At 42.9% G+C, this 26,075-nt stretch overlaps 1 protein-coding gene across 5 annotated transcripts in view; it reads right to left on the bottom strand.

Annotated features, from left to right (window-relative positions):
* The window catches only part of plxna1b (plexin A1b), a 204,921-nt gene that overhangs the window by 134,572 nt on the left and 44,274 nt on the right, over positions 1-26,075 (bottom strand). For all 5 annotated transcript variants that reach the window (XM_028575902.1, XM_028575905.1, XM_028575904.1 and 2 more), the window contains exon 3: positions 11,678-11,860. In XM_028575902.1, the coding sequence (XP_028431703.1) occupies positions 11,678-11,860 (183 nt within the window). The remainder of the gene's footprint in view (positions 1-11,677; positions 11,861-26,075) is intronic.

The following is a 26,075-nucleotide window of genomic DNA, read 5'->3' as shown; positions in this document are numbered from 1 at the left end:
GCAGTTTTAATCTCTCTCTTCCTCACATTTCTGTCTCCTGCTCTTTACACACACACACACACACACACACACACACACACACACACACACACACACACACACACACACACACACACACACACACACACACACACACACACACACACACACACACACACACACCAGGGTAAACATGACCTACAAGCCCACTTATTTCCAATCCCAGTTCAAACTGCAGTCCCAGCACTGTGCTCCTGCTATATGGAGCTCTAACGTTCAGCAATGTTGCAGCAACCCAGTTTCAATGTTGTGACTGTGTTCCAATCCCCTGCCTGCACCACAAACATCAATGCTCCCTGTGACTCTCTCTCTCTTCCTTCCTCTTCTTCACTATCGCCAGACGTGGCTGCCCTGGCTGCTGTTGCCACGGCAACCGAGGAGCAGGCCCGCCACTGGGGGATTTGGAGACAACTTGGAGTAAAGACCCCTATGTTATTGGAGCCTTATTATTGGGTGTGTGTGCTTGAGTGTGCTCGGGTGTGACTGTGTTTATTGTTGTGTGCTCAAAACCCTCTGATATCTTCTGCGGAGTAATAAAACAGGTCTCTCACGGGGGCATCGGTGCAGTTGAAAGCCATACCCCCACAACGGCACAGGAGGACAAATACAATTTAGAGGCAACAATGAAAGCCAAAGGTACACTCATATTTAACGTCAGACCCGTCATTGATTTAACTACAAGGAAATACAATAGAGGGACAACCGAGTGAGAGAAAGAACAGAAATCAAAAGGGAAAAGAAGAGGGAAGCCAACTGAGGAAGAAGCCCATGCACTCATGGCATTCTCCCCCTCTCTCTCTCTCTTACATACACACCCCCTCTGTGCTGCCCCTATCCATTCCAAGGTTATCAGTAATCCAATAGGTTTCCCTGGAAGCAGGCAGTTTTCCAGAGACACATCCAATATCCTGAAAGCAGAAACATCCGGAAGGAATTCCTACCAAGTGACACAGAGTTCCCTCTCTTCCCGTCTTTCTCTATGACAGGATGAAGGGGTTCCGTCCATCCTCTGCTATTCCTTTCATCAGTTTTGCCCATTTCTTTTTTTGTGTCCGGGACATTTATGGATTTCACATTCAAGCTTCAGTGTGTAGTCACACACAGTATGTGTGGACTTCTTCCACATGAATACTGGTACATTTGCATAAATGATGGCCCCAACACTTTCTGCCAATCATGTCTTTAAAAACACCCTAACTGCTACACTACAGAAAGAAACCGTATAACTGTATTCTCTCAGATCATGCACACACACACACACTCATAAGCACACAAAAAAATAAGGGTTAAGTAAGACGGTCTGGTGTTATTTCTGGGCCACTAGTTCCCTGCCAGTGACCCATAAATAGACAGCACAAGGCTCTTATGGATGATGACACAGCTGGGAGTCCTAAGGCTGATGCTTGGAGCGAACACAGGCTGAAGATGCAGGGGTTAGCATCAAACAGTGGGGTGGGGTTACATGGACTTAAGCTACATGTACTTCTTCACTAATGACAAATAATTCAATCTCTACAAAAATCCATTGAAATCCACTGAAGAGGATTTTAGTTGGTGTACGATACAAGAAAGCAGTCCATAAAGTATTTACATGATGCTTTAACAGGACCATATAATGCCCATCGCTGTAATGTATAGTGTCCTTAGTTGCTGCACATGGAAAAACTGCTGCAGTTCATGCAGAGTTCTCATGTTTCCTGCCTGTTTTTCCTATGGTGTGCGCCTGTGTACTTGCATCCGTTAATGAGTGTTTGAGTGTAAATGTGTGCGTGTATGCAGCCTCTCTCTGGGGACCCTGTTTGCAGTGCTTCAATTAGCCTAATCCACCAGCAACACATGGACGGATGAGCGGAGAAGGAGAGGGGTACGGGAATGGTTGGAGGGAGAGGTGACAGATAGGGGAGGGGAGACAGAGGATAATATCCCACGCACACCCCCACACCCCCATATACACACGCACGCACACATACCCACACCCACACAGACATAGACACACATACCTCCATCTTGGCAGTGTCAGTAGCTGGCCAGAACATTGTCAAACCCACAGGGAGGAGGAACCTGTCTCTGAAATGGCCACATGTGCTGTCGGAGGCCAACTGAACCATTTCCAGGGAGATGCTTCATTCAAACAGTAGCCAAGCTAAATTATGAATTAAATATAATAGTGAGGGCTTAATTGGTGTTAGCCAATTTAGAATGGCACTGTGCAATTAAGGTTATAGAGAAGGTATGGAAGAGACTGTGGGGAGTCTTGGTTTTCTAATTCAGCAACGCAAACCAGTATTTGTGGCCAAGACCATTTTATGGTAGAGATGGTGTGGAGAACGGAGGGGTGTAAAGTAGCCAGGTGAAGTGAGAATAAGAAGGGAGGGGAAAGAGAAAGACTGAGTTGGGAGAGAGAGAGTGGGTGGGGAGCGAGGGAGTAAAAGAGGACTGGAGGAGGGAGGGAAAGAAAGAAGACGCACAAACAAATGCTAGCCTTGGGAATAGATGCAATCAGCTCCGTCAGTCAGCTAATGACTAATTCCATGGAGAAAAGAGGGGAGCAGAAAGAGAGTAGCAATGGTTTGAGTAAATCAAAGAGAGAAAAACAGAGGGGCTGGGCGAAAGAGACCAAAATTGAAGGGGGAACAAGAGACAGACAGCGAGAAGAGAGATAGATGCGTACATGACTAATTAAAGACTCCATCAGTATGAAACATTTGAACCAAAGGAAAGGATGGATAAATATTTTACCATGAAGAGGAGACTATGAGCTCTCTCTTTCTCTCAGACACTCTGGATGGGGAGAGAAGGAGGAATGCAGGGAAATGGAAAAGAGAGAGGCGGTGAAAAAGAAATAACCCTCAGAGAGAACGTGAACAACACTCTGTGCCCAGTGGGCCTCCTCCTAAATGTCTGATTCTTAATGTTTAAGGGCTTAGCAGATGGAAATGGTAAAGCCACAAGGTCATCTGCACCAATAATGGAGCCATTAGCAGTTTCTATGCTAGCTCCGCTAACGCTGAAAACAAGAACTTAAGCCACTGCTGGAACAAGTTGCTCCTCTTAATTAGCACTAAATGAAATCTCAATTGAATAAATTAGAGTGGACTTGCTGCCCTGCATACAATAAACTAATAACAAACGAGCCAAAAAAACTGAAGTGAGTTCCTTTTAGCCAACTGTTACGCTAAAGATTAGCCAGAGGTTATTAGACCAGCACGGGGGATTGGCTTTCCGCTTGGCTATCACCAACTCTTATGCTAACAAGATTAGCCACAGGGTCAGTGCAATATGGCTAGCAGTGGTCAGGAGGCGAGCAGGCTAAAGACAGGCAGGCTGGGGACAAGTTACTGAGCCAGCTAACATTGTGAAAAGGCTCCAGGCTGAGGCTTTTCCCTCTGGGGGACACAGGGCGGGGGGGGTAATTAGTTAAGACGGCAGGAGACGCCACCATGCTGTGTGAGAAGGATGAACACAGGGAGCTGTTGCATTTGGAGTTGTTTGTGTGTGTGTGTGCGTGTGTATGAGGAAGAGAGAGAGCGAACTCTGTGCCCAGCTCGAACATCGTGGCCCTGAAATGCTTCCAAAGCATATGATAGCCATGTGACAACACATTGGCAACAACAAACCAAAAATGATTCCAGTAATCGCATTATCTGTTAACTAATAAAACCCTATATGCAAATGTATGCAGGTGAACACAAACGTGTATTTGATTGTATACACACACAAACGTTAATCATCTTAACATCACTAAACCAGAGGAACTAATCAAAAACAATCTATTAAGAATCTATTAGCTTGGCAATGGGTAATCTGATAAGCCCGCTACAGTCGCTTCCCATAGGAGAGTGTGCATGTGTGTCTAGTCCTGTCTGCATTCTTCACAGTAGATTAGCTAATTTGATAGTAATTCACATATTTACTCTCATTTACACTCATCATTTGGTATAACGAAGATGAAGAACCTTCTCACATCCTGTTATTTACAGAGATTTAAGGGAACCATCAAAGTGCTGTGTCTTGTTCCATTAGATGTCTTACTTCCATGATGCAAGTGTATCTCTCTGTAAACAGTTGATCATTCCTGCCACTTTATGGCTAAAGGGTTATGCAGCTTCCAAGTGCGGTTATTAAGGGCTTGTGGAGAGCTGTGCAGTCATTTAAAGACAGTCCTTTCTAAGCCAAGGCATATAATGTGAGCTGCTGGGCTTAATTGCAAGGAAATGAGCGTGCGAGACGTTGCGCGAGCGTGTGTGTGCCTGTATGTAGATACAGCCATTGTGTGCCAAAGGTAATCTATGCCCGCTGTGCCAGTCATGCCTAACTATCTAGACACTGTGCCACCACTCCAACGTGCCCCAGTGTGTGTCCAGGTTTGTATAGACCTGCATGAGTGTGCTTATTTTGGCTTGTTAGCTTGAGATACAACATCCCTTCTGGTGTCACCGCGTGTGTGTGTGTGTGTGTGTGTGTGTGTGTGTGTGTGTGTGTGTGTGTGTGTGTGTGTGTGTGTGTGTGTGTGTGTGTGTGTGTGCGTGCCCATGGAGCCTTGGCACTGCGCCCTCCACCAGGTGTGCTGTTGTCTGAATATGTCGGCATGGACAGAGATATGCCAGGGCACTAAATCCTCTACCCACAATTTCCCTCTCTACGAGCACAAATCATGCTCCATCTCACCACCAATGACAATTTGCTGCAAATCTGACCAAAACCTTCCCTTATATTTCTCAATATGGACTTATAACACTTGACATATGAGAGTAAAATGTACAGAAATACTATAAAAAAGTTAAACGTATGTAACATCGCAAAAAAAGCAGGGATTCTTTGATGTTGTATCCCAAGATGTCTAATGGAGATGACCTAGAAACAGACTGGCCTTGTCCTCACTTGGATCATGTGAGCATCCCAGCTTGCATCCAGACTCCGCTAATCTTCCCTTAAAAATGGATTCTAGCATGGTACATTTATTATTCATCTCCCTCGCTCTCTCTTTTCCTTCCATCCCATTTTCTAACTGCTTTCTTTACCTCTCTCCTCTATTCTTTACCTTGCCTCATTAACCCCTGGTAGTAGTGAATTAGGATGGGAACGCCAAGGTAGTGAATGAGTGCCACGCAGTGCAGTCACACGCTGTTGGACGGGCTAAAGTGCATTAGCGCACTGAGATTATCAAGGGCTGAACTGTTTTTATCAATGGCATTAGCTAACAAAGGAGCCCACTGTAACTTATCCTGCGCTTTAAAAGTGATTAGCTTTGAACATTTTGCACCGCACTGGTGAAATTAGAGTAATAGTTGGAGCTGAGTTTAAGAGACATTTGTTAAGATTTGCATTTGAGTACAATCAACTTGCAGTAATTCATAGTGTCCCTTAATGTCACCGGTGCTTGGTAGTCAGGTAGGAAATATGGATCATTATGGCAAATGAGGCTCTTGTAGGATAAAAGTGTGCAGTTAGAGACACTGGTTTAATGAGATTGCGTGCGTGCGTGCGTGCGTGTGTGCCATTCAATCTTTTAAGACCCCTCATTACTGTCTACCCAACCCAAGTGCTACAACACATTTTGTAAGATGTGAAAGTATGTGTGTATGCAAGGTTGTGCACATTCTTTTACATGCAAACTTCTAACATGTATGTACATTTAGATCTCTGTACTGTACTATATACTGTGTGTGTGTGTGTGTGTGTGTGTGTGTGTGTGTGTGTGTGTGTGTGTGTGTGTGTGTGTGTGTGTGTGTGTGCACTCTGCCTTTCCCGTTAATGAGAGAAAATGATTAGAGAAAAATAGTGCTCACTACATTTCCTCTCAACGAACAACGCTCAACTACAGTATTATTAGGGAGAGGAATATTTGATCACAGAAGGAGATAGACGGACAGAGCCGAAAGGGAATATGTAAGGAGCAGATAAAATAGAGAAAATGAGAGAGAGAACAGAAGCAGAGAGGTGACGTGAAGAAGCAATGGATGATTCCTATTACTTATTCATAACTGTAGTTTTACAGTGGCTATTTGAGTTAGAATGAGAGTTATGGATGCCTTTTAGAATTTTTTTCTATTTGGCTGCTACTCCTAAACTGATAAAAGCAGAGGTGGTTGCACCTGAGGCCTGAAGTCACAGCTGCATCTTATATTTACTGTGTGCAACTCTGCAATGACGCCCTCCAAGGCTTGAGTGTGTCTCATGTATAAATATGTGTATAAATATGTGTGTCTGTGTGAGAGTCCACAGGGAGATGTCGTGTGCTTTGTTCGGTTGAGTTAGCCACACAAGTGGACCTGCCAGCAGATGGGGGAAAGACTCAAGCTGGCAATGACGAGAGATAATTGATATCCATTCTTCAGCAGGACGCAAACACACGAAGGCACACTCATTCTCAAAACCTTGCACAGATCGGGAAGCTAGCTGGCCGGCTAGTTCATTTGATTGAGTTGATTTCATGCTAGGTTGAATGGTAAGAAAGGGCACTTGTGTTGAGATAGGAAAAAGATATACCGTATATGCTTGGCTTGTCACACTCACATTATGGCTTAACAGGGCTGTATGTAATCTGAAAACGTAATTTAAAAGCTGTGCTGTCAGAAGAGAAACCTGACCGCCGCAGAAAATGACACATTTTGCTGTTAATTTGGGAACATCCTGATAAGATTGGATGACTGATGGTGCTCTGGGAAAGAGCTAAATTAAGTGGAAAAACTCAGTGTAAAATGCAAAGTGTAAATTATCTGTTTTGTCTTGGGCGTCTGGTCTTAAATTCTATTCACTCTACCGTATCTGATCCCTTTCATCATTCTCTGCATCTCCATTTCCTCAGTCTCTTTCTCATCCGTTCTGCGTGTGTGCGTGTGCGTGTGTGTGTGTGTGTGTGTGTGTGTGTGTGAGAGAGAGACACCGCATGCAGTTGTGTGAACTAATGACCGAGGGTTACCAAACGCCTGCACAAAGCCAGCCTCTGTGCTGCTGCCCGGGCCATACAACTCATGGCACGGCTGGCTGAGCCAAATGATGACACAAACTACATACACACACAAGAACAAAGTCACTATAGCATATTTTCCGGCTAGGATTTTCAGTTTAGAATCATATCAACCAGAAAGATAACACACACATACTGAGAGTGATAGAAAGAGTTAACACAGACATTTTTTTCCCTTCATCCCTCCCTCCTGGTCAAATACCATTGGTGTTTCCACAGTGTGTTTATTTGTTCCTTTTTGGGTGGAGGTCCTGCCTATAAAGGCTGGGAGGTGGACACAGGCATTTGAAAGCAAACCACAAAAACGCACACACGTGCACACATACACACAAGTTTGACAGGGAAGCACTATGCACCAGTGGAATAACAATCATCAGTCAATTATGCCATGACATGGTCTCCTGATGGTGACACCGGCAGTCCCAGTGGAATACATCAGCGACTCCACACAGCAATATACACTTAGAAACGACAAACTGTCACTTGTCATTAACCCCTAAAATGTCGCGTGACGTGACCAGTGTAGTTACTATAAAAACACAGAAGATGTAAAAGATGACACAAAAATAGATTTAATGGTCAACTACTGCAGCCAGTATTGAATAATATTTTTTTAAATGGTTATTTTTTATCTTGCCAATCTTTAGAATACTTTTTATCAAATAAAACTAGCGACCAAACTCACAGAATCGGATGTCAAGAACTATCTTTCATAAAAAAAACAAGTGCAGGTAGCAGCTATTACATATCAAGCCCCACCTATCACTGTTCATGTTTAGATTGACGCTGCTTGGCTGATGACCGAGCTGATAGGGGTTCACGTTCTTGCCCAAGGACACCTTAACAGAACCAATGCTAATTAGTTTATGGGAACACTTTGGCTGGTGCAGAGGTCAATCATGTTATCTTTTAGCTGTTAGACTTTAACACTAACCAACAGGCACTCTGCTTCGCTCAGTTTAAAGAATCACAGTTCGAAGGACTTTAATCCTGTATTGATGAACTTTTAAAATTCATATGTGAACAATAGTCTTACTTCTCCAGTGTGTTTGGTTGTTGTTACACTAGTCATTAAAGTCTTAGGTTGGAACTGACTGTTCCTGAGATTGCTTCATTGATGCCCCGATCAGATGAATGGCAGCAACCTCCCAGGGCACCCGCCTGAGCCTGGCACGGCCACAATGGGAACACAGCGGGCACTGGAGGCTCCTACCACCTGGCCCACCGGCCACATACACACAGCAGATGGCTCGATTCGGCCCCCTGATGGAGGCCGCAACTGAGGAATCCTAACGTGCGTTTGTGTGTAAATGTGTGTGCAGTTTCAAAACAAGCATAGGCAATAGGTATTGGATTATTGACTAGGATCCTCTCTTTTGTCTGGTGTCCTCGGGCCACCTATTGAGATTGGGTATATGCGCGTGCAAGTGCGTGTGGGTCATGGTGAATGCCCTTTCATTGTCGATGCTCAACAGTCCCTTAAAAGTGCAGAAGTGGCCAAAAGAATCACTTGAAGGTCCATCTGCTCACTGCTTTACAACGCAGACAGAGGCTGCTTAGTTGTGGTGTTTCTTTAAATGGGATGACACAAAAAAGGAGAAAGTGAGATGTGATACAGCATGTAAAGCTAGCGTGCTAACAGATGAACAGGCTCACACAGTGACCAACGACAGGCCAAGCCAAGCAGACAGAACAAAATGAACCCGTCAAAGGGAATAGAGGCTTTTAATCCTAAATATTAAGTGCAGCGGATGGCCGGTCCGCCGCTGTGTCCTTGACCGCAGTGGTATTCAGGTGACCGCTGGAATTAGTTAATCACACCAGTGGACATCACCTCTCTTCATCACTTCCTTCTTTCCTCCGCCTCCTCTTGCTCTCCTCTCTATCGGCTTCATCTTTCTATCTATCTCTCTTCCTCTTCCTGTATCTCTCCCATCGTCCTATCAAACCAGGACTCATTAGTTAAAGTGTCGTGTGTGTGTGTGTGTGTGTGTGTGTGTGTGTGTGTGTGTGTGTGTGTGTGTGTGTGTGTGTGTGTGTGTGTGTGTGTGTGTGTACAGAGCACAGAGGGACTTCATTAGTGCATTAAACATGTTGTTTGTGCCACCGTCTTGTTGCTGTGGACAACCTTGAGCACTAGATTCGGTTAAGAATAGACTGAGTGTAGATAAGACACGATATTAAAGCACTTCATGTCCAGCCAAATTACAAATGAAGAGATGCTTCAGGTAAAAGAATGTTGTTAAGGTTGTTTATTTTATTTTTATTTTTTTATCTATATAGCCATGATCATTAAAGTTTTCCCATTATTTTTATACCTGCAAATACAGTGCTCTGGCTTTTTCAAATTCTGTCGATCCTTCCCCTCTCTTACTCTCAAAGAGAGACAGAAACAATCTTTTAAGCACAGTCATCCATCCTACAAGTTTCTAGCCCTCTCTTCCTTCCTCACCCTCAGGCATGGCTATATAAACAGCATTCAATGCTAGTGCTCTCCAGAGGGAAGTGTAAGAACAGGAACACGCTCCACCGTGGCATAATGGTCTGCACGCACTCCCACAAAAGCATCAAAAGCTAAAAACACACTCATGCAAAAAACAGATCCTGATGACTCAAACACCTTATTTTACTGGTAAGATAATAAGCACACAAAAAAAAAAAAAAAAAATACTTATGGAAACAATGACCCTCAAAAACACAAGAGTAGAAGAGGACGCATATGTTATCACACGCTTCTGATTCAGTTACTTTGCCTTTTTTTCTCTTCCTGCGTTACTGTTGTTTTTTCTAGCACTGCTATGATTCTCTCTGAGTGAGAATGAGTCTCTGTGTGTGTATGTGTGTGCGCTCGTATGTCAGGTTTTAGATATTGTTCCATCTATGCAAATTGAATATTTTCCAAGACCAGATTTCTTTTTGTTTTGGGGGGGTTTTCTGTCTAAAACAGAAGGCAGCCAAAAGAACTGCAGGCTCTTTGGCTCCATTGTCTCACACACACACAAAACCTTTCCAACCTGCTGTACACACACACACACACACACACACACACACACACACACACACACACACACACACACACACACACACACACACACACACACACACACACACACACACACACACACACACACACACACACACACACACACACACACACACACACACACACACACACACACACACACACACCTGAACCAGAGTGCACACCAGCAGAGAAGAAAAGACGATAGCTAAATAAATAAAGGGACTACTGCCAAGCTAAGTGAATGGGTGTCACTTTGACAAATGCATAGCGCTGAATCTTAGTCAACACTGTATTGTTTGTTGTCTCTCGCTCCACATTGCAACACATAGACACAACCAAATCCATGCCATCGCAAGCGTACACATTATTATGCGTACTGTGAGCGACAAACACACAAACACTGCGTGCATACACAAACACGCATTAAAAGCACACAATCACACAGGCTGATTATACATTCATAATATTGAATGGATGGCAGGTCTTGAGCAGTGCGGGCGGAAAACAGGGTGAATTCTAATGAGGTACCATTTACCCCGAGAGCTCCGTCGTCCATAGACTCGACACGCACACGCACGCGCACACACGCGCACGCGCACACACACGCACACACACGCCACGCACACGCACGCGCACACACACACACGCACACACACACACACACACACACACACACACACACACACACACACACACACACACACACACACACACACACACACACACACACACACACACACACACACACACACACACACACACACACAGTAACGAATACCCAGGCTGCACACATGTATGTTACATCGACAGAATCTTAGTTATGGCACATTGTGAGAGTGTACATCTAACATACAATCGCCATGTCAACCAAGAATATCTTCCAACACAATAGGGTAAAACAGATGTATCAGTGTGGTCAAAATGTGTGTCTGATGTTGACACAAACCCCAAACAGCTAGTGTGGAAATATACCTAAAAAAAAGGCAACAAAACCCATTAAGAAATTCACTGCTTAACTGCTCTACTAAGTTATATACATACAAACTTAAATCAAGCAGAGTTCATCTGAAAGTCAGACTGTACCAGAACACAGAAAGTTGAAAACTCCATCCATCCATCCATCCATCCATCCATCCATCCATCCATCCATCCATCCTCTATCTCTCTGTCCTACCGTACATCTAGCCACCTGAACTAATCCACACTACACAGCTGACCAGAACAGAAAAGCCATTCACCAGTCATAGCTGTTGGATTGATTGAAGGCAAGCTCTTAAAATTAGAGGCGAGGCGGTACGTGGCATTGGGATACAGCAGTAACATTTTATGTGTGACGTGACTAACATGACAATTGATGAGGGAGTAGCCGCAGACTTGCTTTAAATTGCTCGTTAAACGAACAGGTTTTAAAGAGGCACTTGAATGCCCAGTTGGAAATAGACAATAGCAAGAAAAATGGAGTTGACCGCATTTAATCTTAGTGTAAAAAAGGCCTGCAGAGTGCTTCGTGTAAATGAACAACGATTAAGCTGCGGGCATACAGTTCATTAAGTGAACAATAACCACCACTGGCTTATTCAATTTATAGGATAAGGGAAAAAAAAGCATAAAAAAGGCAAAATAAAAAATCATATCATTCCTACCTTCTTCAGTTTGCCATTCCGCGTGCCGACAAAAGCCACGGTGTTGCCACGGTAGTCGTATGCCGCCACCGAGGTCATGCCATCATCTTTGTCGATGAAGAGGGGCGTGCCCTCGATGGTGCTGGTTCCCCCCAGAGGCTGGTTGAAGTCCTGGCCGCAGAAGTTATCGTCTATCTGCAGGGGCTGGAGGAAGGGGGGAAAAAAGACAACAATCAGACTAGAGGGTTGACAGAAGAATAACATTTTTCAAAATTCAATTCTAAGAATGTCATCTTTATAGTATTAATTTTGTATCCTAATAAGAAAAGAAAAAAAAAAGACAAATGTAAGTAGTTAGAGGCACTTTCTATGGGTTGGGTCAATTAGATTTGGTGTGTCAATTGTGTATTAAAATGTTCTAGAATACCACAAAGTCTATTATATCTTGTGTACTTTTCTGATTCTGTACATTCACAGTGTACACTTCAAATAATGTCCTTTTTTGAATTCCGAAGCCCGTATTTTTATTAAACAGTTCAAAGAATAGAGAGAAGGAGGACTGGGAGAGAGCAGGGAATGAAATATAACAAAGGTCTGGATCAAACCTAAGACATCAAGCGCCTTAGCCCAGTCATTTCCGAAGAAGCTACTCAAATAAAATCTTCAAACCAGCAGAGCCATCTAAGAGTCCACTTGTTACTTGTTTCCGTATCACAGCGGGAATACAGACAGGGCTATAGGGGCATCATCTGACTTCCACGCTTTTACTTGATTATCTTACATGTTAAGCAGCCTATTCAAACAAGAGCCATTCATAAACACACCCGTCTTTCTCCCAGAACAGAATCCCACCGTGCAAAACCTTCAGCATTTTGTCAAGTGTTCAGTCACGGCGGTGACATGGCGGTAATGCTGGTGGTGACCATGTGACAATATCTGGAGCATTCCAGTGTCACGAGGGGCCCATCGCCCCAGGCAATCCGCTGACCCATATGATGCCTTAACCACTCGCCACTCACAAACACAGAGCATGATCAGTTGCCTATGAATTAGGGTTAATGTGCCACAGACAATGAATGGTTTGTTAAACCAAACACATTTTGTACGGACAGAAATTGACAATTCATTTGATAACAGATTGTTTAAGAAACACCCACGTGCTAAATATGAACTTTTTCCAGGTTCTCAAATGTGAGAATTCCACATTTTTCTCTGTTTTATTTCATTGTAAATTCATCATTGTTGGTTTTTTGTCACAAAATGAGCAATTTAGTGACATCAACTCGGGCTCCGGGAAATTGTGATGAACATTTCTGACGCTTTATCAACTTATTGAAAATAATTGTTTTAATGACAGCTAATGAAAGTAGTAGGTACTAGCCCAATGTCTGATAACAAACAACATTGTGTGTTAATCAAAAAAAAAAAAAAAAACTTATTGGATGCTGCTTTGGCAAAACTGTTTTTGACAGAGACCAAATGTGAGTTAGTGCAAGAGTGTGTGTGTCAGACGCGAGGTCGCTGACTGACTGCTAAAGTGTAAAACTCAATGGGCGTCAGTGTGTCAACCAGAGCCAGCACGCACGCACACACACACGCACGCACACGCACACACACACACACACACACACACACACACACACACACACACACACACACACACACACACACACACACACTCTCTCTCTCTCTTTGGGAGTGTGTAAATGGCGGAGTAATCCACAGTCTTATCACTACATCATCTGATTGATCCACACAGGAGAAAAGATAACACTCCCCTCCCTCCCTCACTCTCCCTCCCTCCCTCCCCATCTGCCTAAATTGCCTGCAGCTCAGCACATGTCAATAACCAGTTATTCTCCTTTTTCTACTTTCTCACTCTTTTTCTCCATCTCCTTTCAGCTGATACAGTAACTAAGCAAACATCAATATCCCCTCCCTGTCCTCTTCTACCTGCGTCCATCCATCCCTTCTCGCCTAATCGCTTTGCATCTCTCTCTTCATCCATCCCTCCTCGGCAAGTCACCCTCTGCCTCCATCTCTCACTTAGTTGCTACTCTTTCTTCTGTCCTGAGCACACCTCTTTGACCTGCATTATGTTCTCCAAAGAGTGTAGAGTGTGTGTGCAGGGTGGTAAGACTATTAAATGGGAGTCAACAAAGAGCTTGCTCCATCTTGCTCTCCTTTTTTGTTCCTTTGCACAGTGATGTGACATGGTGAAAGCAAAGTAAAAAAAAAGAAAATAAGACATTTTTATTTGAAGCTGTGTGTGTGTGTGTGTGTGTGTGTGTGTGTGTGTGTGTGTGTGTGTGTGTGTGTGTGTGTCAGGAACACACACAGCCATTACCTGAAACATCTTTTTTTGTAACAACTAATCGCTTGGGGGCAATTTATTTCCTCTGAACAAAGGCAACTGACACCACAACACATACCGACAAAAACACGCACGCACGCACGCACGCACGCACGCACGCACGCACGCACGCACGCACGCCCCCCAAGTCACACATTCAACCAAAGCCTCCACGTTATTTTCTGCTTGTACACACAGATTTGGCTACAAGCAACAAAGCAATTCCTGTCGTCTTAATATGAAATACAACTGGGGGCAACAATTTTAAACCATATAGTCATGAGAAAGAAATCCATCAATCTGGACTAGAGTCAACCTCCCTCCCCACACACACACACACACACACACACACACACACACACACACACACACACACACACACACACACACACACACACACACACACACACACACACACACACACACACACACACACACACACACACACACACACACACACACACACACAAGCAATCCAATACCGTCAGAGCCTAAGGAAAACAAGTTAAACGGGTTAATCCATCTTCTATGGAAAAGACTCACTATCGAAAATACTGTATATAGCAGCCCCAAGAGTCCATAAGGGTTAAAAAACATCACTACACACACAATGCACACACTAGCGCGCACACACACACACACACACACACACACTTGCTGATACAAGTCTCTCTAGGGCACTGGAGGGTAAAGGTGCTATAGCATTCCTGTAGGTCTAGAAGGTTTAAACAGCATGGATCAGCACGGAATAAACGGCATTTCCCTTGAGGTTGGAAAGCATTTTTAATGGAGGATACATTCTTATGTTGGTTCCGCAATTTAAGGCACTAAAAGATCCCCATGTGAATTGGAGCTGATATTTGGTATGGAAAGAATATTGCCCCTGTGGTCTCTGCAGGGTTATTGCCTGGAGAACGTATTTAACGTTCTGCAGTGTTTTCAAAGACGCCGAACTCCGTCAGGGATGAAAGAGTTAAGCCAACAACCTTCCACTGACTTTGGCAGCAGGGTCTTACAAATGCAGAAGAGGAGGTTTCTCGTTTAGATTTTCGAGGGGTGCATGTGGCACTGAATGAAAGTTGTGGATTTGCAGATAACTGGTGCTTGTTCTTTTCTTCTTAAAGGTCCCATGGCATAAAAATTTCACTTTATGAGGTTTTTTAACATTATTATGAGTTCCCCCAGCCTGCCTATGGTCCCAAATTGGCTTGAAATGGTGATAGGTGTAAACCTACCTAAAGTGGCAGTTGGTTAAGGCCACACCCCCACTCTCCACCTTGCCCCTCCCTCTCTCCTCCTCAATAGCTACAGACACAGAAATGGCACATTCTGAGGAAAGCTCATTGTGGGACTGGCTCTAATGGCTGTAATTCTGCACCAAGGCTGAATTTCGGGAAAGAGACTTCAGATACAGTATTAGGGGACCACTAAGGTCTATATAAAAGCATCCAAAGAGCACCATGTCATGGGACCTTTAAAATGCTCATATTATGCTTTTTGGCTTTTTCCCTTTCCTTTATTGTGTTATATATCTCTCTTTTGTGTGTTTGTTGTTTCATGTTATAAGTTTACAAAGTAAAAAAAAGTCCACCCCAAAAGGACTCACCATCTCCAACAGAAAACACTGTTCACCAACTGCTCCAAAGAAGCTCTACTGTAGTCTAGCCTTTACTTCCGTGATGAAGGTTCGTCACTTTATAAAACCCGTTATAATGCTCTCCTAGCTGCTAGCATGGCACACCCTCATATTCTGCTTCTGACTGGCTAGTTGTGCTGACCTAGCTACTGCGCATGTGCGACTCCCAACAAAGATGGAACAGAAGTGAGATGTCTCACTCTGTAGCTAAAACAGAGAGCTCAACACCCAGGGTGAAAATAGGAGCTGCAAAACACCAAAAATAGTGTTTTTTGAAAATTAAACCTTGTAAGCCTATTCTGGTACAACCTCTAAATACAATTATGAACCTGAAAATGAGGATATGATGAGCATTTTAAGATCCCCTCACAAAAAAAAGGGTATGAGTGAATGTGTAAAAACTAAAAACACGAGCTAATGATGCTTTTTTCCTACCACCATTCTAATGACTTCTCATCTATTATTTCACAAATAGCCAAGGTTTTAATTTAAAACATTATTGTACATTTGTACATTACATATGAGGCCAATGCTTATTTTCATTATTGATCAATCAAAAAAATCAATTGCTTTGGCTATAAAATGTAGCAAATAAACAAAGCAAATAAAGCAAAAAATGCCCATCACAAGTTTTCAAAGCCCAAGGTGACATTGAGCCCAAGGACTACATCCAAATTCCCATGATTTCCAATAATTCTCCAGCTAAACTTTCCATGGAAAGTTTCTGGAAATTTACTGGAAAATGTCCACCCCTTTGCAACCCCAACCCAGACTGAAAGAATCTCCCTAAACTGTGATCGTTAATGGGAGTGAAGCATTGTACTAACAGTGTGTACACAGCACATGTGAGCTGTCAGCTGATAGTCATGGTCACAGAGAAATGTGTAGCTTAGATACTGCAGATAAAATATCTAGGTCTCGAGAAACACCTAGTCGAATGTTGCTGGCTAACCGGCACAACTGTTGTGGTTTCCCCTGGGTGGAGCTGCTTCAGCCACTTCACACTGCAAAACGATGAAAAGTAGTCATTTATATGGCACCAAACACGCGTGTCCACACAACTCAGCCCACAATAACACTGACTATTTACAGATGTGTGCTGGTTGGCCTGCGCTAGAGGAAATGGTTGGATAATCATTCCCCTATGATTGCTATTTCTTTAACGTATTACGTCAAGAAAATATGTCTGGGCACATAGCACGCCGACCTCAAGTGGAATTTGTCAATAGTAACCTACATTCAGAAAAACATATGCAAACAGCAGAATACAATACGGGCTAATGTCCAGGAGCATGGTGTTGTTGTTTGACCACACTGCTATGAATTATGGCTATTAAGGTGGAAGGAAAACATGTACGGCAAACAGAAAAGCACTAGTTCATTTGGCAACGTGAATTCATTGGGCAGCTCGTTGCATTAACAGGCGCTATGTTTGTGCAGAAAGAAAGACACAAAAAAATATGTTTTTATATAATGAAGAGCTGGAAAGGAGTGGAAAGGACATATGAGAGAGGGGCAGAAGTGGCTGGTATTAATGCTGACAGCATGGTTTAGAGACAAGCCTGCAATGCATCCGTGTGTGTTGCCTGTGTTCGTTCGGGCATGCATGTACAGTATGTGTGTCGCCACTCTCCTCACTAGTCTTAGGCTGTCTCCTTGTCAAGCAAACAGACAAACACCCATTTCTTACAGTCTTAAACATAACGTCTGTGTGTGTGTCTGTGTGAACAGGAGAGACATGAAAGAAGTGGACAGCAGGAAACGAAAATGATGTGGCACCAACAGGAGCCGTTCCTCTGTAGCTTTCCACCTTGTTTACATATTAGATGATGACGGTTTTCAGTGTTCCCACAGGCCCGCACGCACGCACCCACCCCCACCCACACAGTACTAAGAGTATATTGGCAGATGCAGTTGCCTTTTACCGTTTAAAAGACGTGTGTGTGTGTGTGTGTGTGTGTGTGTGTGTGTGTGTGTGTGTGTGTGTGTGTGTGTGTGTGTGTGCGTGTGTGTGATTGTGGCTTGCTCCCAGCAGAGTTAGGGATTCTGGAAGAGGGGAGCTCAAAAATTACCCAGAAAGCTCAGCTGGAGCCTTGAACCCATGGTGACATTGCTGGAGTGTCTTCAAGAAGAATATACACACACGTCTGCGTGCGTGCGTGCGTGCGTGCGTGCGTGCGTCTTCGATGTACAGTCTTCAATGTACAGCACTGACAACCGGGCTCAGTGACCGTTGAAAAACAGGCAACAACCACAGACTGCCATAAAACACACCACACATAAGTATGGCTGGGATATATATATATATATATATATATATATATATATATATATATATATATATATATATATATATATATATATATATATATATATATATATCACTGTAATGACATTGGTGTTTTATTGATATGAATAGTTATGCAAAATGATATGGTTTGAACACTTTTCATTTAACTTCACTGCTTTGTGCCAATAAACAGCAATCCCCAAGAGAACACTGTACATCACATGCACTGAAAATACAGCATATGGATGTAAAAACAAGCACAAATCAACTCCCAGACACACTTGCACACGTCTAAAACAACCTCTGTGTTTATGATAACAAGACGTAAAAGTCTCATAAGGCTCATCACAGACGTCACTAGCGCCATGGACACAAAGCCATGGACACAGAGTGCGTTTGACTGGTTGTGTCTCGAAGGTGTTGGACAAAATGCATGATGCATTAAAAACATCTTGAGGGAAAAGTACAGTGTGGCTACAGGCTGATGATTTAAAACTCAAGACTAGAGGGGTTTGAGGAAAAGAAATCTGTCAAAGAAAGAAATTTATTTTTGTCAAAACTATTTAAAATGTATGAATTGTCTCCTTCCAAGATGCTGTAGCTGTTTTCTAGAATATGTTATTGGATCCTAAACTGATCAATAATTTAGAAAAAGAGATGACTGCACAGATTCCATATTCATGGCTTGCAGGGCAGTCATTTCTATGTTGAGTGCACTCCAGGCAGACAGTGAAACCTCAAGGAGTTGGCACCTATTCAGAGAGCTGCTTCCAAAATCTGTCACCACATGTTTAGACCACAATCCAACTGAATGTTAGAGACAGAGGAGGAAAACTATATACTGTATGGAGTATGTACAGGAAGAACTACACCCGTAAATGCATGCAAAGAAGCATACAGTCTGTTGGAAATAAACGGATGCCAATATAAGCGGACATAAAGAGGGCTGAGATCAAACGATCGTCAGTTCAAAGTTCCACACCAGCTGGGAAATGTGGGTGGGGAAAAATGAATGAGTAACACAACTTCTTCCCTGCATCCTCAACCACGACAAGTGCCCTTAGGCAAAGTACTTAACCTCCGAATGTTCAGACGGAAATGCTCAGTGACCAGCAGTGGAAGAGTGCTTCAGCGGATTTAAAGGTTTCACCCAGCAAAAGATATTTTAGGAAACTCAAATGGTTCCTTGTTACTGTAACGAGATGGTGCCTCTCAAGGGGTTTATCCTCCAATTCAATTTTGAAATAAAATAAAACATCCAAGACATATTTAGCAGCAGATAAAAAGTATATATATATATATATATATATATATATATGAATGTGATTAATCGCGATTAAATATTTTAATTGTTTGACAGCATTGAGATGTAATGTAACACCATATAGGAACCAGGGTGTTGGTGGAAAAGAGCAGGTGTTCGTTCATGTATGACTGGTAGATGATTATGATAAGTAGACCTCTACTGACTGCGTGGTGCGTACCATCGGCTCATTTACATGGGAACCAAACCATAAAGCTGGAAGCATATGTGGGCATTTAAAAGAAAAAGTAAAACAAACAAACACGCCAAGACTATTAGCATGCGCAATACAGGCACAACCCCTGCCCCACATTCTCTGATTACTCCTGATAATGATGTATGCAACACACCACCCATACACACAGTACAGATCAATACATAATTACACTGACAATTAGTATCATTAGAGGGGTGCTAGAGATGGGGATTTGTTGAGCTAAACACTCCTGAGAGAGAGAGAGAGAGAGAGAGAGAGAGAGAGAAAGAAAGAGAGGTCAGAGAGAGAATTAAGCAGCTCACAAACATTCTGCATGGGGTCTTTTCCGAAAGGTTTTCTATTGTCCTTTAATAATGGGATGAGAGCGACACTTGAGCACCGAGCGGGTGGGACATTGTTAGCTCACACATTCCACTTCGACGCAATCAAAATTGTATCCTGCATACAAATGAGCAAATTCCGATTTTCAAATGAAATAGCCAAATATTACCCTGACATGACTCATTAGTACCAGAAACGTTTAAGGCAACCCACCTGATCGGGGTCTCCTAGCTCAACTCATTTAGACTGTCAATTAACTCTGCTCGTCAACTCCGGCTGAATTAATCAGGTCTAATTACTTAAACGCATTTGCCAGCACATCCTTTTAGATTAGGTTTGCAGAAATAGGACTGTGTTTTACAAAGACCGCAAGTGAGTTACGCTCATTAGATGATATTCATAATGATGGACTTAATAAGGTTAGGAGCTGGCCAATTCCACTCGTCTTTTCTGAAACGACGTAATGAAAATCTGCTCAGTTTGCTTAAGGTGGGCTCATGACGTGCAGAATATGTGTTGGAACGTCTAACAGCAGAGCGAAAACTGTATCTGAGAGCGAATACAGGATCCCTAGAAACAAAGAACTCATTGTGTTCTCTATTGCATCCCATTTAGTGAGTCAGTATAATATTCTCCGATAGTGTGGGTTCTTATCAGCCATAGGTAAAAGGATGGGTCATAACATTTGCATCTGCTATCCTGCTGTAATTAGTCTCCAGGGTGCAGCTCGCCACAGGACGTTACTTACTCTGATAGCCGTGCTCCTCTCAGCAGCTACGCTGACTAGACAAAACACACAGGACTCCCTGTACACTGATAACTTCAAAGTTCCAGCAGCAGAAATATCTGTTTGTTCTGTTTGTTTGAAACAGAACAGAATAGTTTAGTATATGAAGTCTTTATGCTTGACCCAATCCAAAACCATACATTAAAATAGGGCTGGGCGATATATCGATATCTACATATCGTCTTAGATTTTGGATATAGTAATATCGTAATATGGTAAGTGTTGTCATTTCCTGGTTTTAAAGGTTACATTAAAGTGATGTACTTTTCTGAACTTACCAGACTGTTCTAGCTGTTCTAGGCCTATACCCACATAGTCATTATGTCCACGTTACTGGTGATTATTTATCGAATTTAAATTCTTTGATCCAACATTTTGTAAAAGCACCAATAGTCAACCCTACGATATCGTCGCAATATCGACATCGAGGTATTTGGTCAACAATACCGTGATATCTGATTTTCTCCATATCGCCCAACACTACATTAAAACCTATCGCAAGGAAAAACACAGCACCACTCGCGCCCACTCACACAAAAAATTGAAATAACTACGTTACACAAGTGATCACTTAAATATCGATTTCGGTTTAGCATCTAATCTCACCTTTGACACTTATGGTCATGCAACAGCTGGCCCATGCAGCGTAAAAAAAAAAAAATGAATGCTTGAGATTGACTCGTTTTTTGTTGTTGCTATGATTGATTTTCGACTGATTGATGCATTGACTTGTGACAAAGTTCAAAACCTCACCATCCATCTGGTGATGGAGAAAAAGCTTGGTACTTTGAATAGTAACGTGTCAGATATGAGCCTCATGTAGAGGCAAGTACAAATGGTGCTTCCAGCGAGGAAAAGAAATGTCCAAAACAAGTTGGTTTTTTTCTTTGTTTTTCCCTAAACTCAACCAATATTTCTATTTTTCTAGATGATTAGTTAAAGCTGCAGTGGGTAGAAAAGACCGACAAGCAAACAACTGAGCCCCAGTTCAGCCGCCGGAGATACTCTCGGACTCGTACCAGTCGCGGAGCCACCGTGTTGCGTGCGTTGTTGTGGACGCATGCAGTAGGGCGCTGCATTTAATCACATTTTAATTGCAATTACGATCACATAAACAACGTTATCAAGAAAAACTATTATTTTGCACATGATGTTTTGCAAATAAACTTATTTTGTCACGTATTCTGAATGGGGAAAAGTTAGAAACGGGGAAAGTATTAAGGGAAATTTCACAGTTCAAGGTGTTTTCACGCATAATTTGTTAAACTGTTTTAACTGTCTTTTCACTGTTTTTTAAGTTCATGCAATAATTCAAATAGAGTCAATGAGTAATCGTGTTAAATATTCAATGCTTCAATATTGATTTTCGATAATCACGAATTAATCGTGATTAGGATTTTTTCCCTAATTAAGCCGCCCTAACATCCGACCACTTTCCTGCAACTGCTCGTGTGTCCGGGTGACCATGCAACAAACTTTTGGTAATTGTTTTAATTAAAATTATTTTTAACTGTTCAACTAAGTAACAAACTACGGTAAACGGTTCAGTTCAGTTTAGTCCAGTCACTTTAACGGTTAAATAAATTAACTTAAATTAATTATTAACATCCTTATTAGTTAAAGTAAGCTTATATAGCCTACAATTAGTAAAGCCAAAGAGTTTATATTTAACAGCTTAATTGCCCTGTATTAACAAAATACAGTCTGTTTCCATGGGAAAAGGTATGTTATTGAAAATGATTGTCGCAGGAAGGAGTGGGCAGGATTTGGACAGCCTGTCTTCATATTCAGCAACTAAATAAGCAATTTAAAATGCGGCTTTGACCAACAACAGAATGTGAAAGGCATACCAAAAAATGCTAAGCAATTAGAAAGTGCCTTGATCAGCAAATATTTCAGACTGTCATGGGACATCTCTACCAATAAGTGTTGTGTAGTGTGCTCAGGCTAATATGACCACAGTGTTAAACTCTATGACTTTTCTATGACTTTCTGTAACTAAATAAGTGTTTCCTACTAACGGAAAAGGTAACAGCTGGCTAGTTGAATGTTTGGCGAGGCTGTGGAGAAAAAACTGCTGGAAATCACCATTTAATGTGAGTAACAAAATATATCTGCAAAGTGACCCCTAAGGAAAAAGATCCCCTGACGTCCTCCAACTGCAGGACACCTATAAATTCTGTGATATTTAAACACCAAAAGAGTTTTGTTGTGTTCCTGAATCCTCCTTATTATACCACCTACACCTAGATATACACACCCTGTCAGATCAGCTACAACACACACACACACACACACTCACACACACGACATGACCGAGAGCTGTGCCGCTGAGGAGGACAGTGTGCTGGCCAGGTGACGGACACCGATATTATTTGTGCAGCAGTCAGCGGTCAATCAACCTCTCCTCTCCTCCCTCTATTTCCCCTCGTTCTGTCATCCGCCCTTTTCTCCCGCTGTTCTTGGCAGTGGTGGCGAAAAGATTTCTGGGGCTATCACTTTTCCTCTCGTCCTCCTCTTCTCTCCGTCGGTGAATCACTGCCTCTCCTTCAAGCACACCCTGGCTGTAAAAGGCTCACTGCTCTCCCCTTGGCAAGTTTTTGTTCTCTCCGTCTCTCCCTTCATGCCATTTTATCCGTTTATTCCTCTCTCAGTAAAATCCCCATTCTTCTTTAAATCCCTGCCTTGCTAGCTAGGGTCATGTGTAGTTATGAGCACTTTTTTTACACCGATTGGAATCTGGCTGCTTTTGTCGAGTCTCAAAAATATGAAATCACACAGAAAAACTGTTGAATATCAGATTCAAAAACATGTTTGAAGATGTTTTGACATTTGATTCAAATCAAGTTCTAGAGATGATCTTTTCCGTCAAATCAAAATTCTAACGTTCATCATTAAAAAAAGAAACAAACAACTGTGTCTGTCTGTGTGTATGGGTCTGTGTTGTCTGTCCCTGTCTGGTTCGGACCTGATCTGGGTTGGGTTTCAGGTGGCTGGGGGATTTGGGGGGAATTGACATGCTGTTCCTTTTTGTGCTTTCTTTCTCAATCCCTTCCCTTTTTCCTTCAAGCATCTTCTGTGGCTCGCTTTGTTAATTTTCACACTCTCTCTCTCTCTCTCTCTCTCTCTCTCTCTCTCTCTCTCTCTCTCTCTCTCTCTCTCTCTCTCTCTCTCTCTGTCTCTCTCATCTCCTCAACACCATCCTTCAAATTATCTTCCTCTCTCCTGTGCCCTGCTTTGGCGTCTAACTCTAACTCTCTCTCTGACTCCCTTGTGTCCTCTATTTTTTACGCCTGCCCACGTCCTGCACCTTCTTCTCCAGTCCCTCTGTCTGGTTCCACCTGCCATCTTTCTCATTTACCTCCTGAAACTCTTTTATCTTTTCTTATGCTCACCTCTCTCTTGTCTCTCTCGCTCTCTCTCTCCCCCTGTGTGGAAATGGTTTGTATTGATCCACTCTCCAACCGGGGAGAAGGTCAGGGGTTCACTAATAAAGCTCAGGGACAAAACAGAGACACACAAACACATGGGCGCACATACACACAGCAGACAAATATAGCCAGGTAACAGGGCTGTAGTGATGAATGGTGTATATGTGTGGGCGTCCACATCTTTTTAATAACAGAGCTGCTTCTAAAATCCCCAAACATTTGTGTTTACAGAAAAACAGCCACCATCTCACCGTACCCATAAACACATCACCCTGATGACGGCTACAAATATGAACCCAACACAGGGAGATGACAGACAGCCTGGCCATCCATCATGGCTGTGTGGCTAACAGCTGTCCAGCCCCTGGCCCCCTCCCGCCTTGCCCTCTTCACTGCTCCATGGCAGGGTCAACCTAAACGTATTCGCCCTCCACCCCCACATCACACAGCCTTTCCCACACTGCAGTCGAATGCAATTGAGACTTTGTAGCCTAGAGGTTAGAGAAACGCGTTTGAATTCCTTGAGTAGCTTGGAAAATCTGGGTGGGGTTCAGTGCCAAACACCAGTAGCTTATAGAGCTATGGATCAGGAGATTGGCAGTTTATATACCTAGATCAGCTGGAGAAATAAGGATAGGGAGATGACTAAGAATTAGTTCCGTAGGTTAGTCCTTTACTTATAGTCCAACTAATGCCACTAGTAGCAAATAGTGGAAGAATGGCTTCTATTGGCTGGCTAGTACAACTCTCAACTTCTTTTGCTATCTCACTTCTGCCGTCTGATTCAGCCTTGTCTGTGTTGCTTGTTATGTTTAGTCATGTTGCACAGCACCAGCTCCCACACTGAAAAATGATATCAGGCATCATAGGTCAGATATAAGGTCGCTCAGATCACTGACTGGGGTTAAGGTCAGTGGTGGGCAGCTGACATTAGGTCACTGCTTAGGGGCAACGTGGCAGACGTCATTAACCTGAGGCTGATCCCCCCCCAAGCCTTGCTGCTGTTGTGGGGTCAGCCAATCAGCTTATCTATGAGGCTATTACATCATCGTTGCAGACAGCTTACATGGGACAAGAGCTTTTTGAGAGGATGTTTAACTGGTGATACATTCTGAGTGTTAGTCGACTAAGAATTTCTTTAGTCGAGGACAGCCCTACATTTTTGTTTATTAAATTGTCAGCAATAACAGGTAAATGCATAGATTTCTGTAAATTAGGTAACACTGGGTGCCTGGGCAGCTCACAGACGCAGCGGCTGCAGGTTCAACTCCGACCTTCAGCCATTTGCTGCATGTCATTCCCTTATCTCTCTCCTTTCATGTCTAAGCTGTCCTGTCATAATAAAGGCCTACAAATGCCCCCACAAAAAATAAAAAATAAAAACAAATAAAGGTAACACAGTGCATTACAATGCTTACTGTCGTGCGTAGTCCCCCCCAAAAAAGTCTGAGAAAATAAAAGGATGTTCGCAGGTATACATATGTTCGCAATAGAGTGTGTGCTGTTGTGGAGTTCCTTAAGGTCTCCAGTGTTTGTGCATGCGTGTGTGTCTGTGTGAGCGGGATCCTCGGTAACGTATGCAGGGCCATGCATCGTGGATCAGTTAGTAAAAACCAAGACTAGCTCATACTATCCCTCAGGATCTCACACTGCAGAGCACTGAACCATACTGTGTGTATGTGTGTGTGTGTGTGCGTGTGCGAGAGCTACTCTTGAGTGACATTTCACAAATCCAGAGGACTGGGCTAATGATGTCCCCTGTCTGACTAAATCAAAGCGGTTGTGGGGAGAGGGAAAATGAGCAGAAAAAATGTGAAATAGAAGATAGCAGGAGAAAGAAGTAAGAGGTGTTGATACTATATTAACCAGTGCAGGCCTGTCTTCAGTGCCTTTTTTTAAGAAAAGGTACTGCACGTTTGCCAAAAGCAGTGGTGTCATACTTTTCTATTACACTGGTTCCTAAAGAGCCAACTAACGCTAATGCTAATGCAGTCTACATCGATGTCAACATTTTACCTTCGGAACACAATATTTGTGCCTTGATAAGTAAAGGGATTCACTATAAGGAAAAAGGCAGTAAA

This window comes from Perca flavescens, chromosome 4, assembly GCF_004354835.1.
Source record: "Perca flavescens isolate YP-PL-M2 chromosome 4, PFLA_1.0, whole genome shotgun sequence".
In the NCBI taxonomy this organism is placed as follows: Eukaryota; Metazoa; Chordata; class Actinopteri; order Perciformes; family Percidae; genus Perca; species Perca flavescens.
This window is presented reverse-complemented; position numbering and strand designations above follow the sequence as displayed.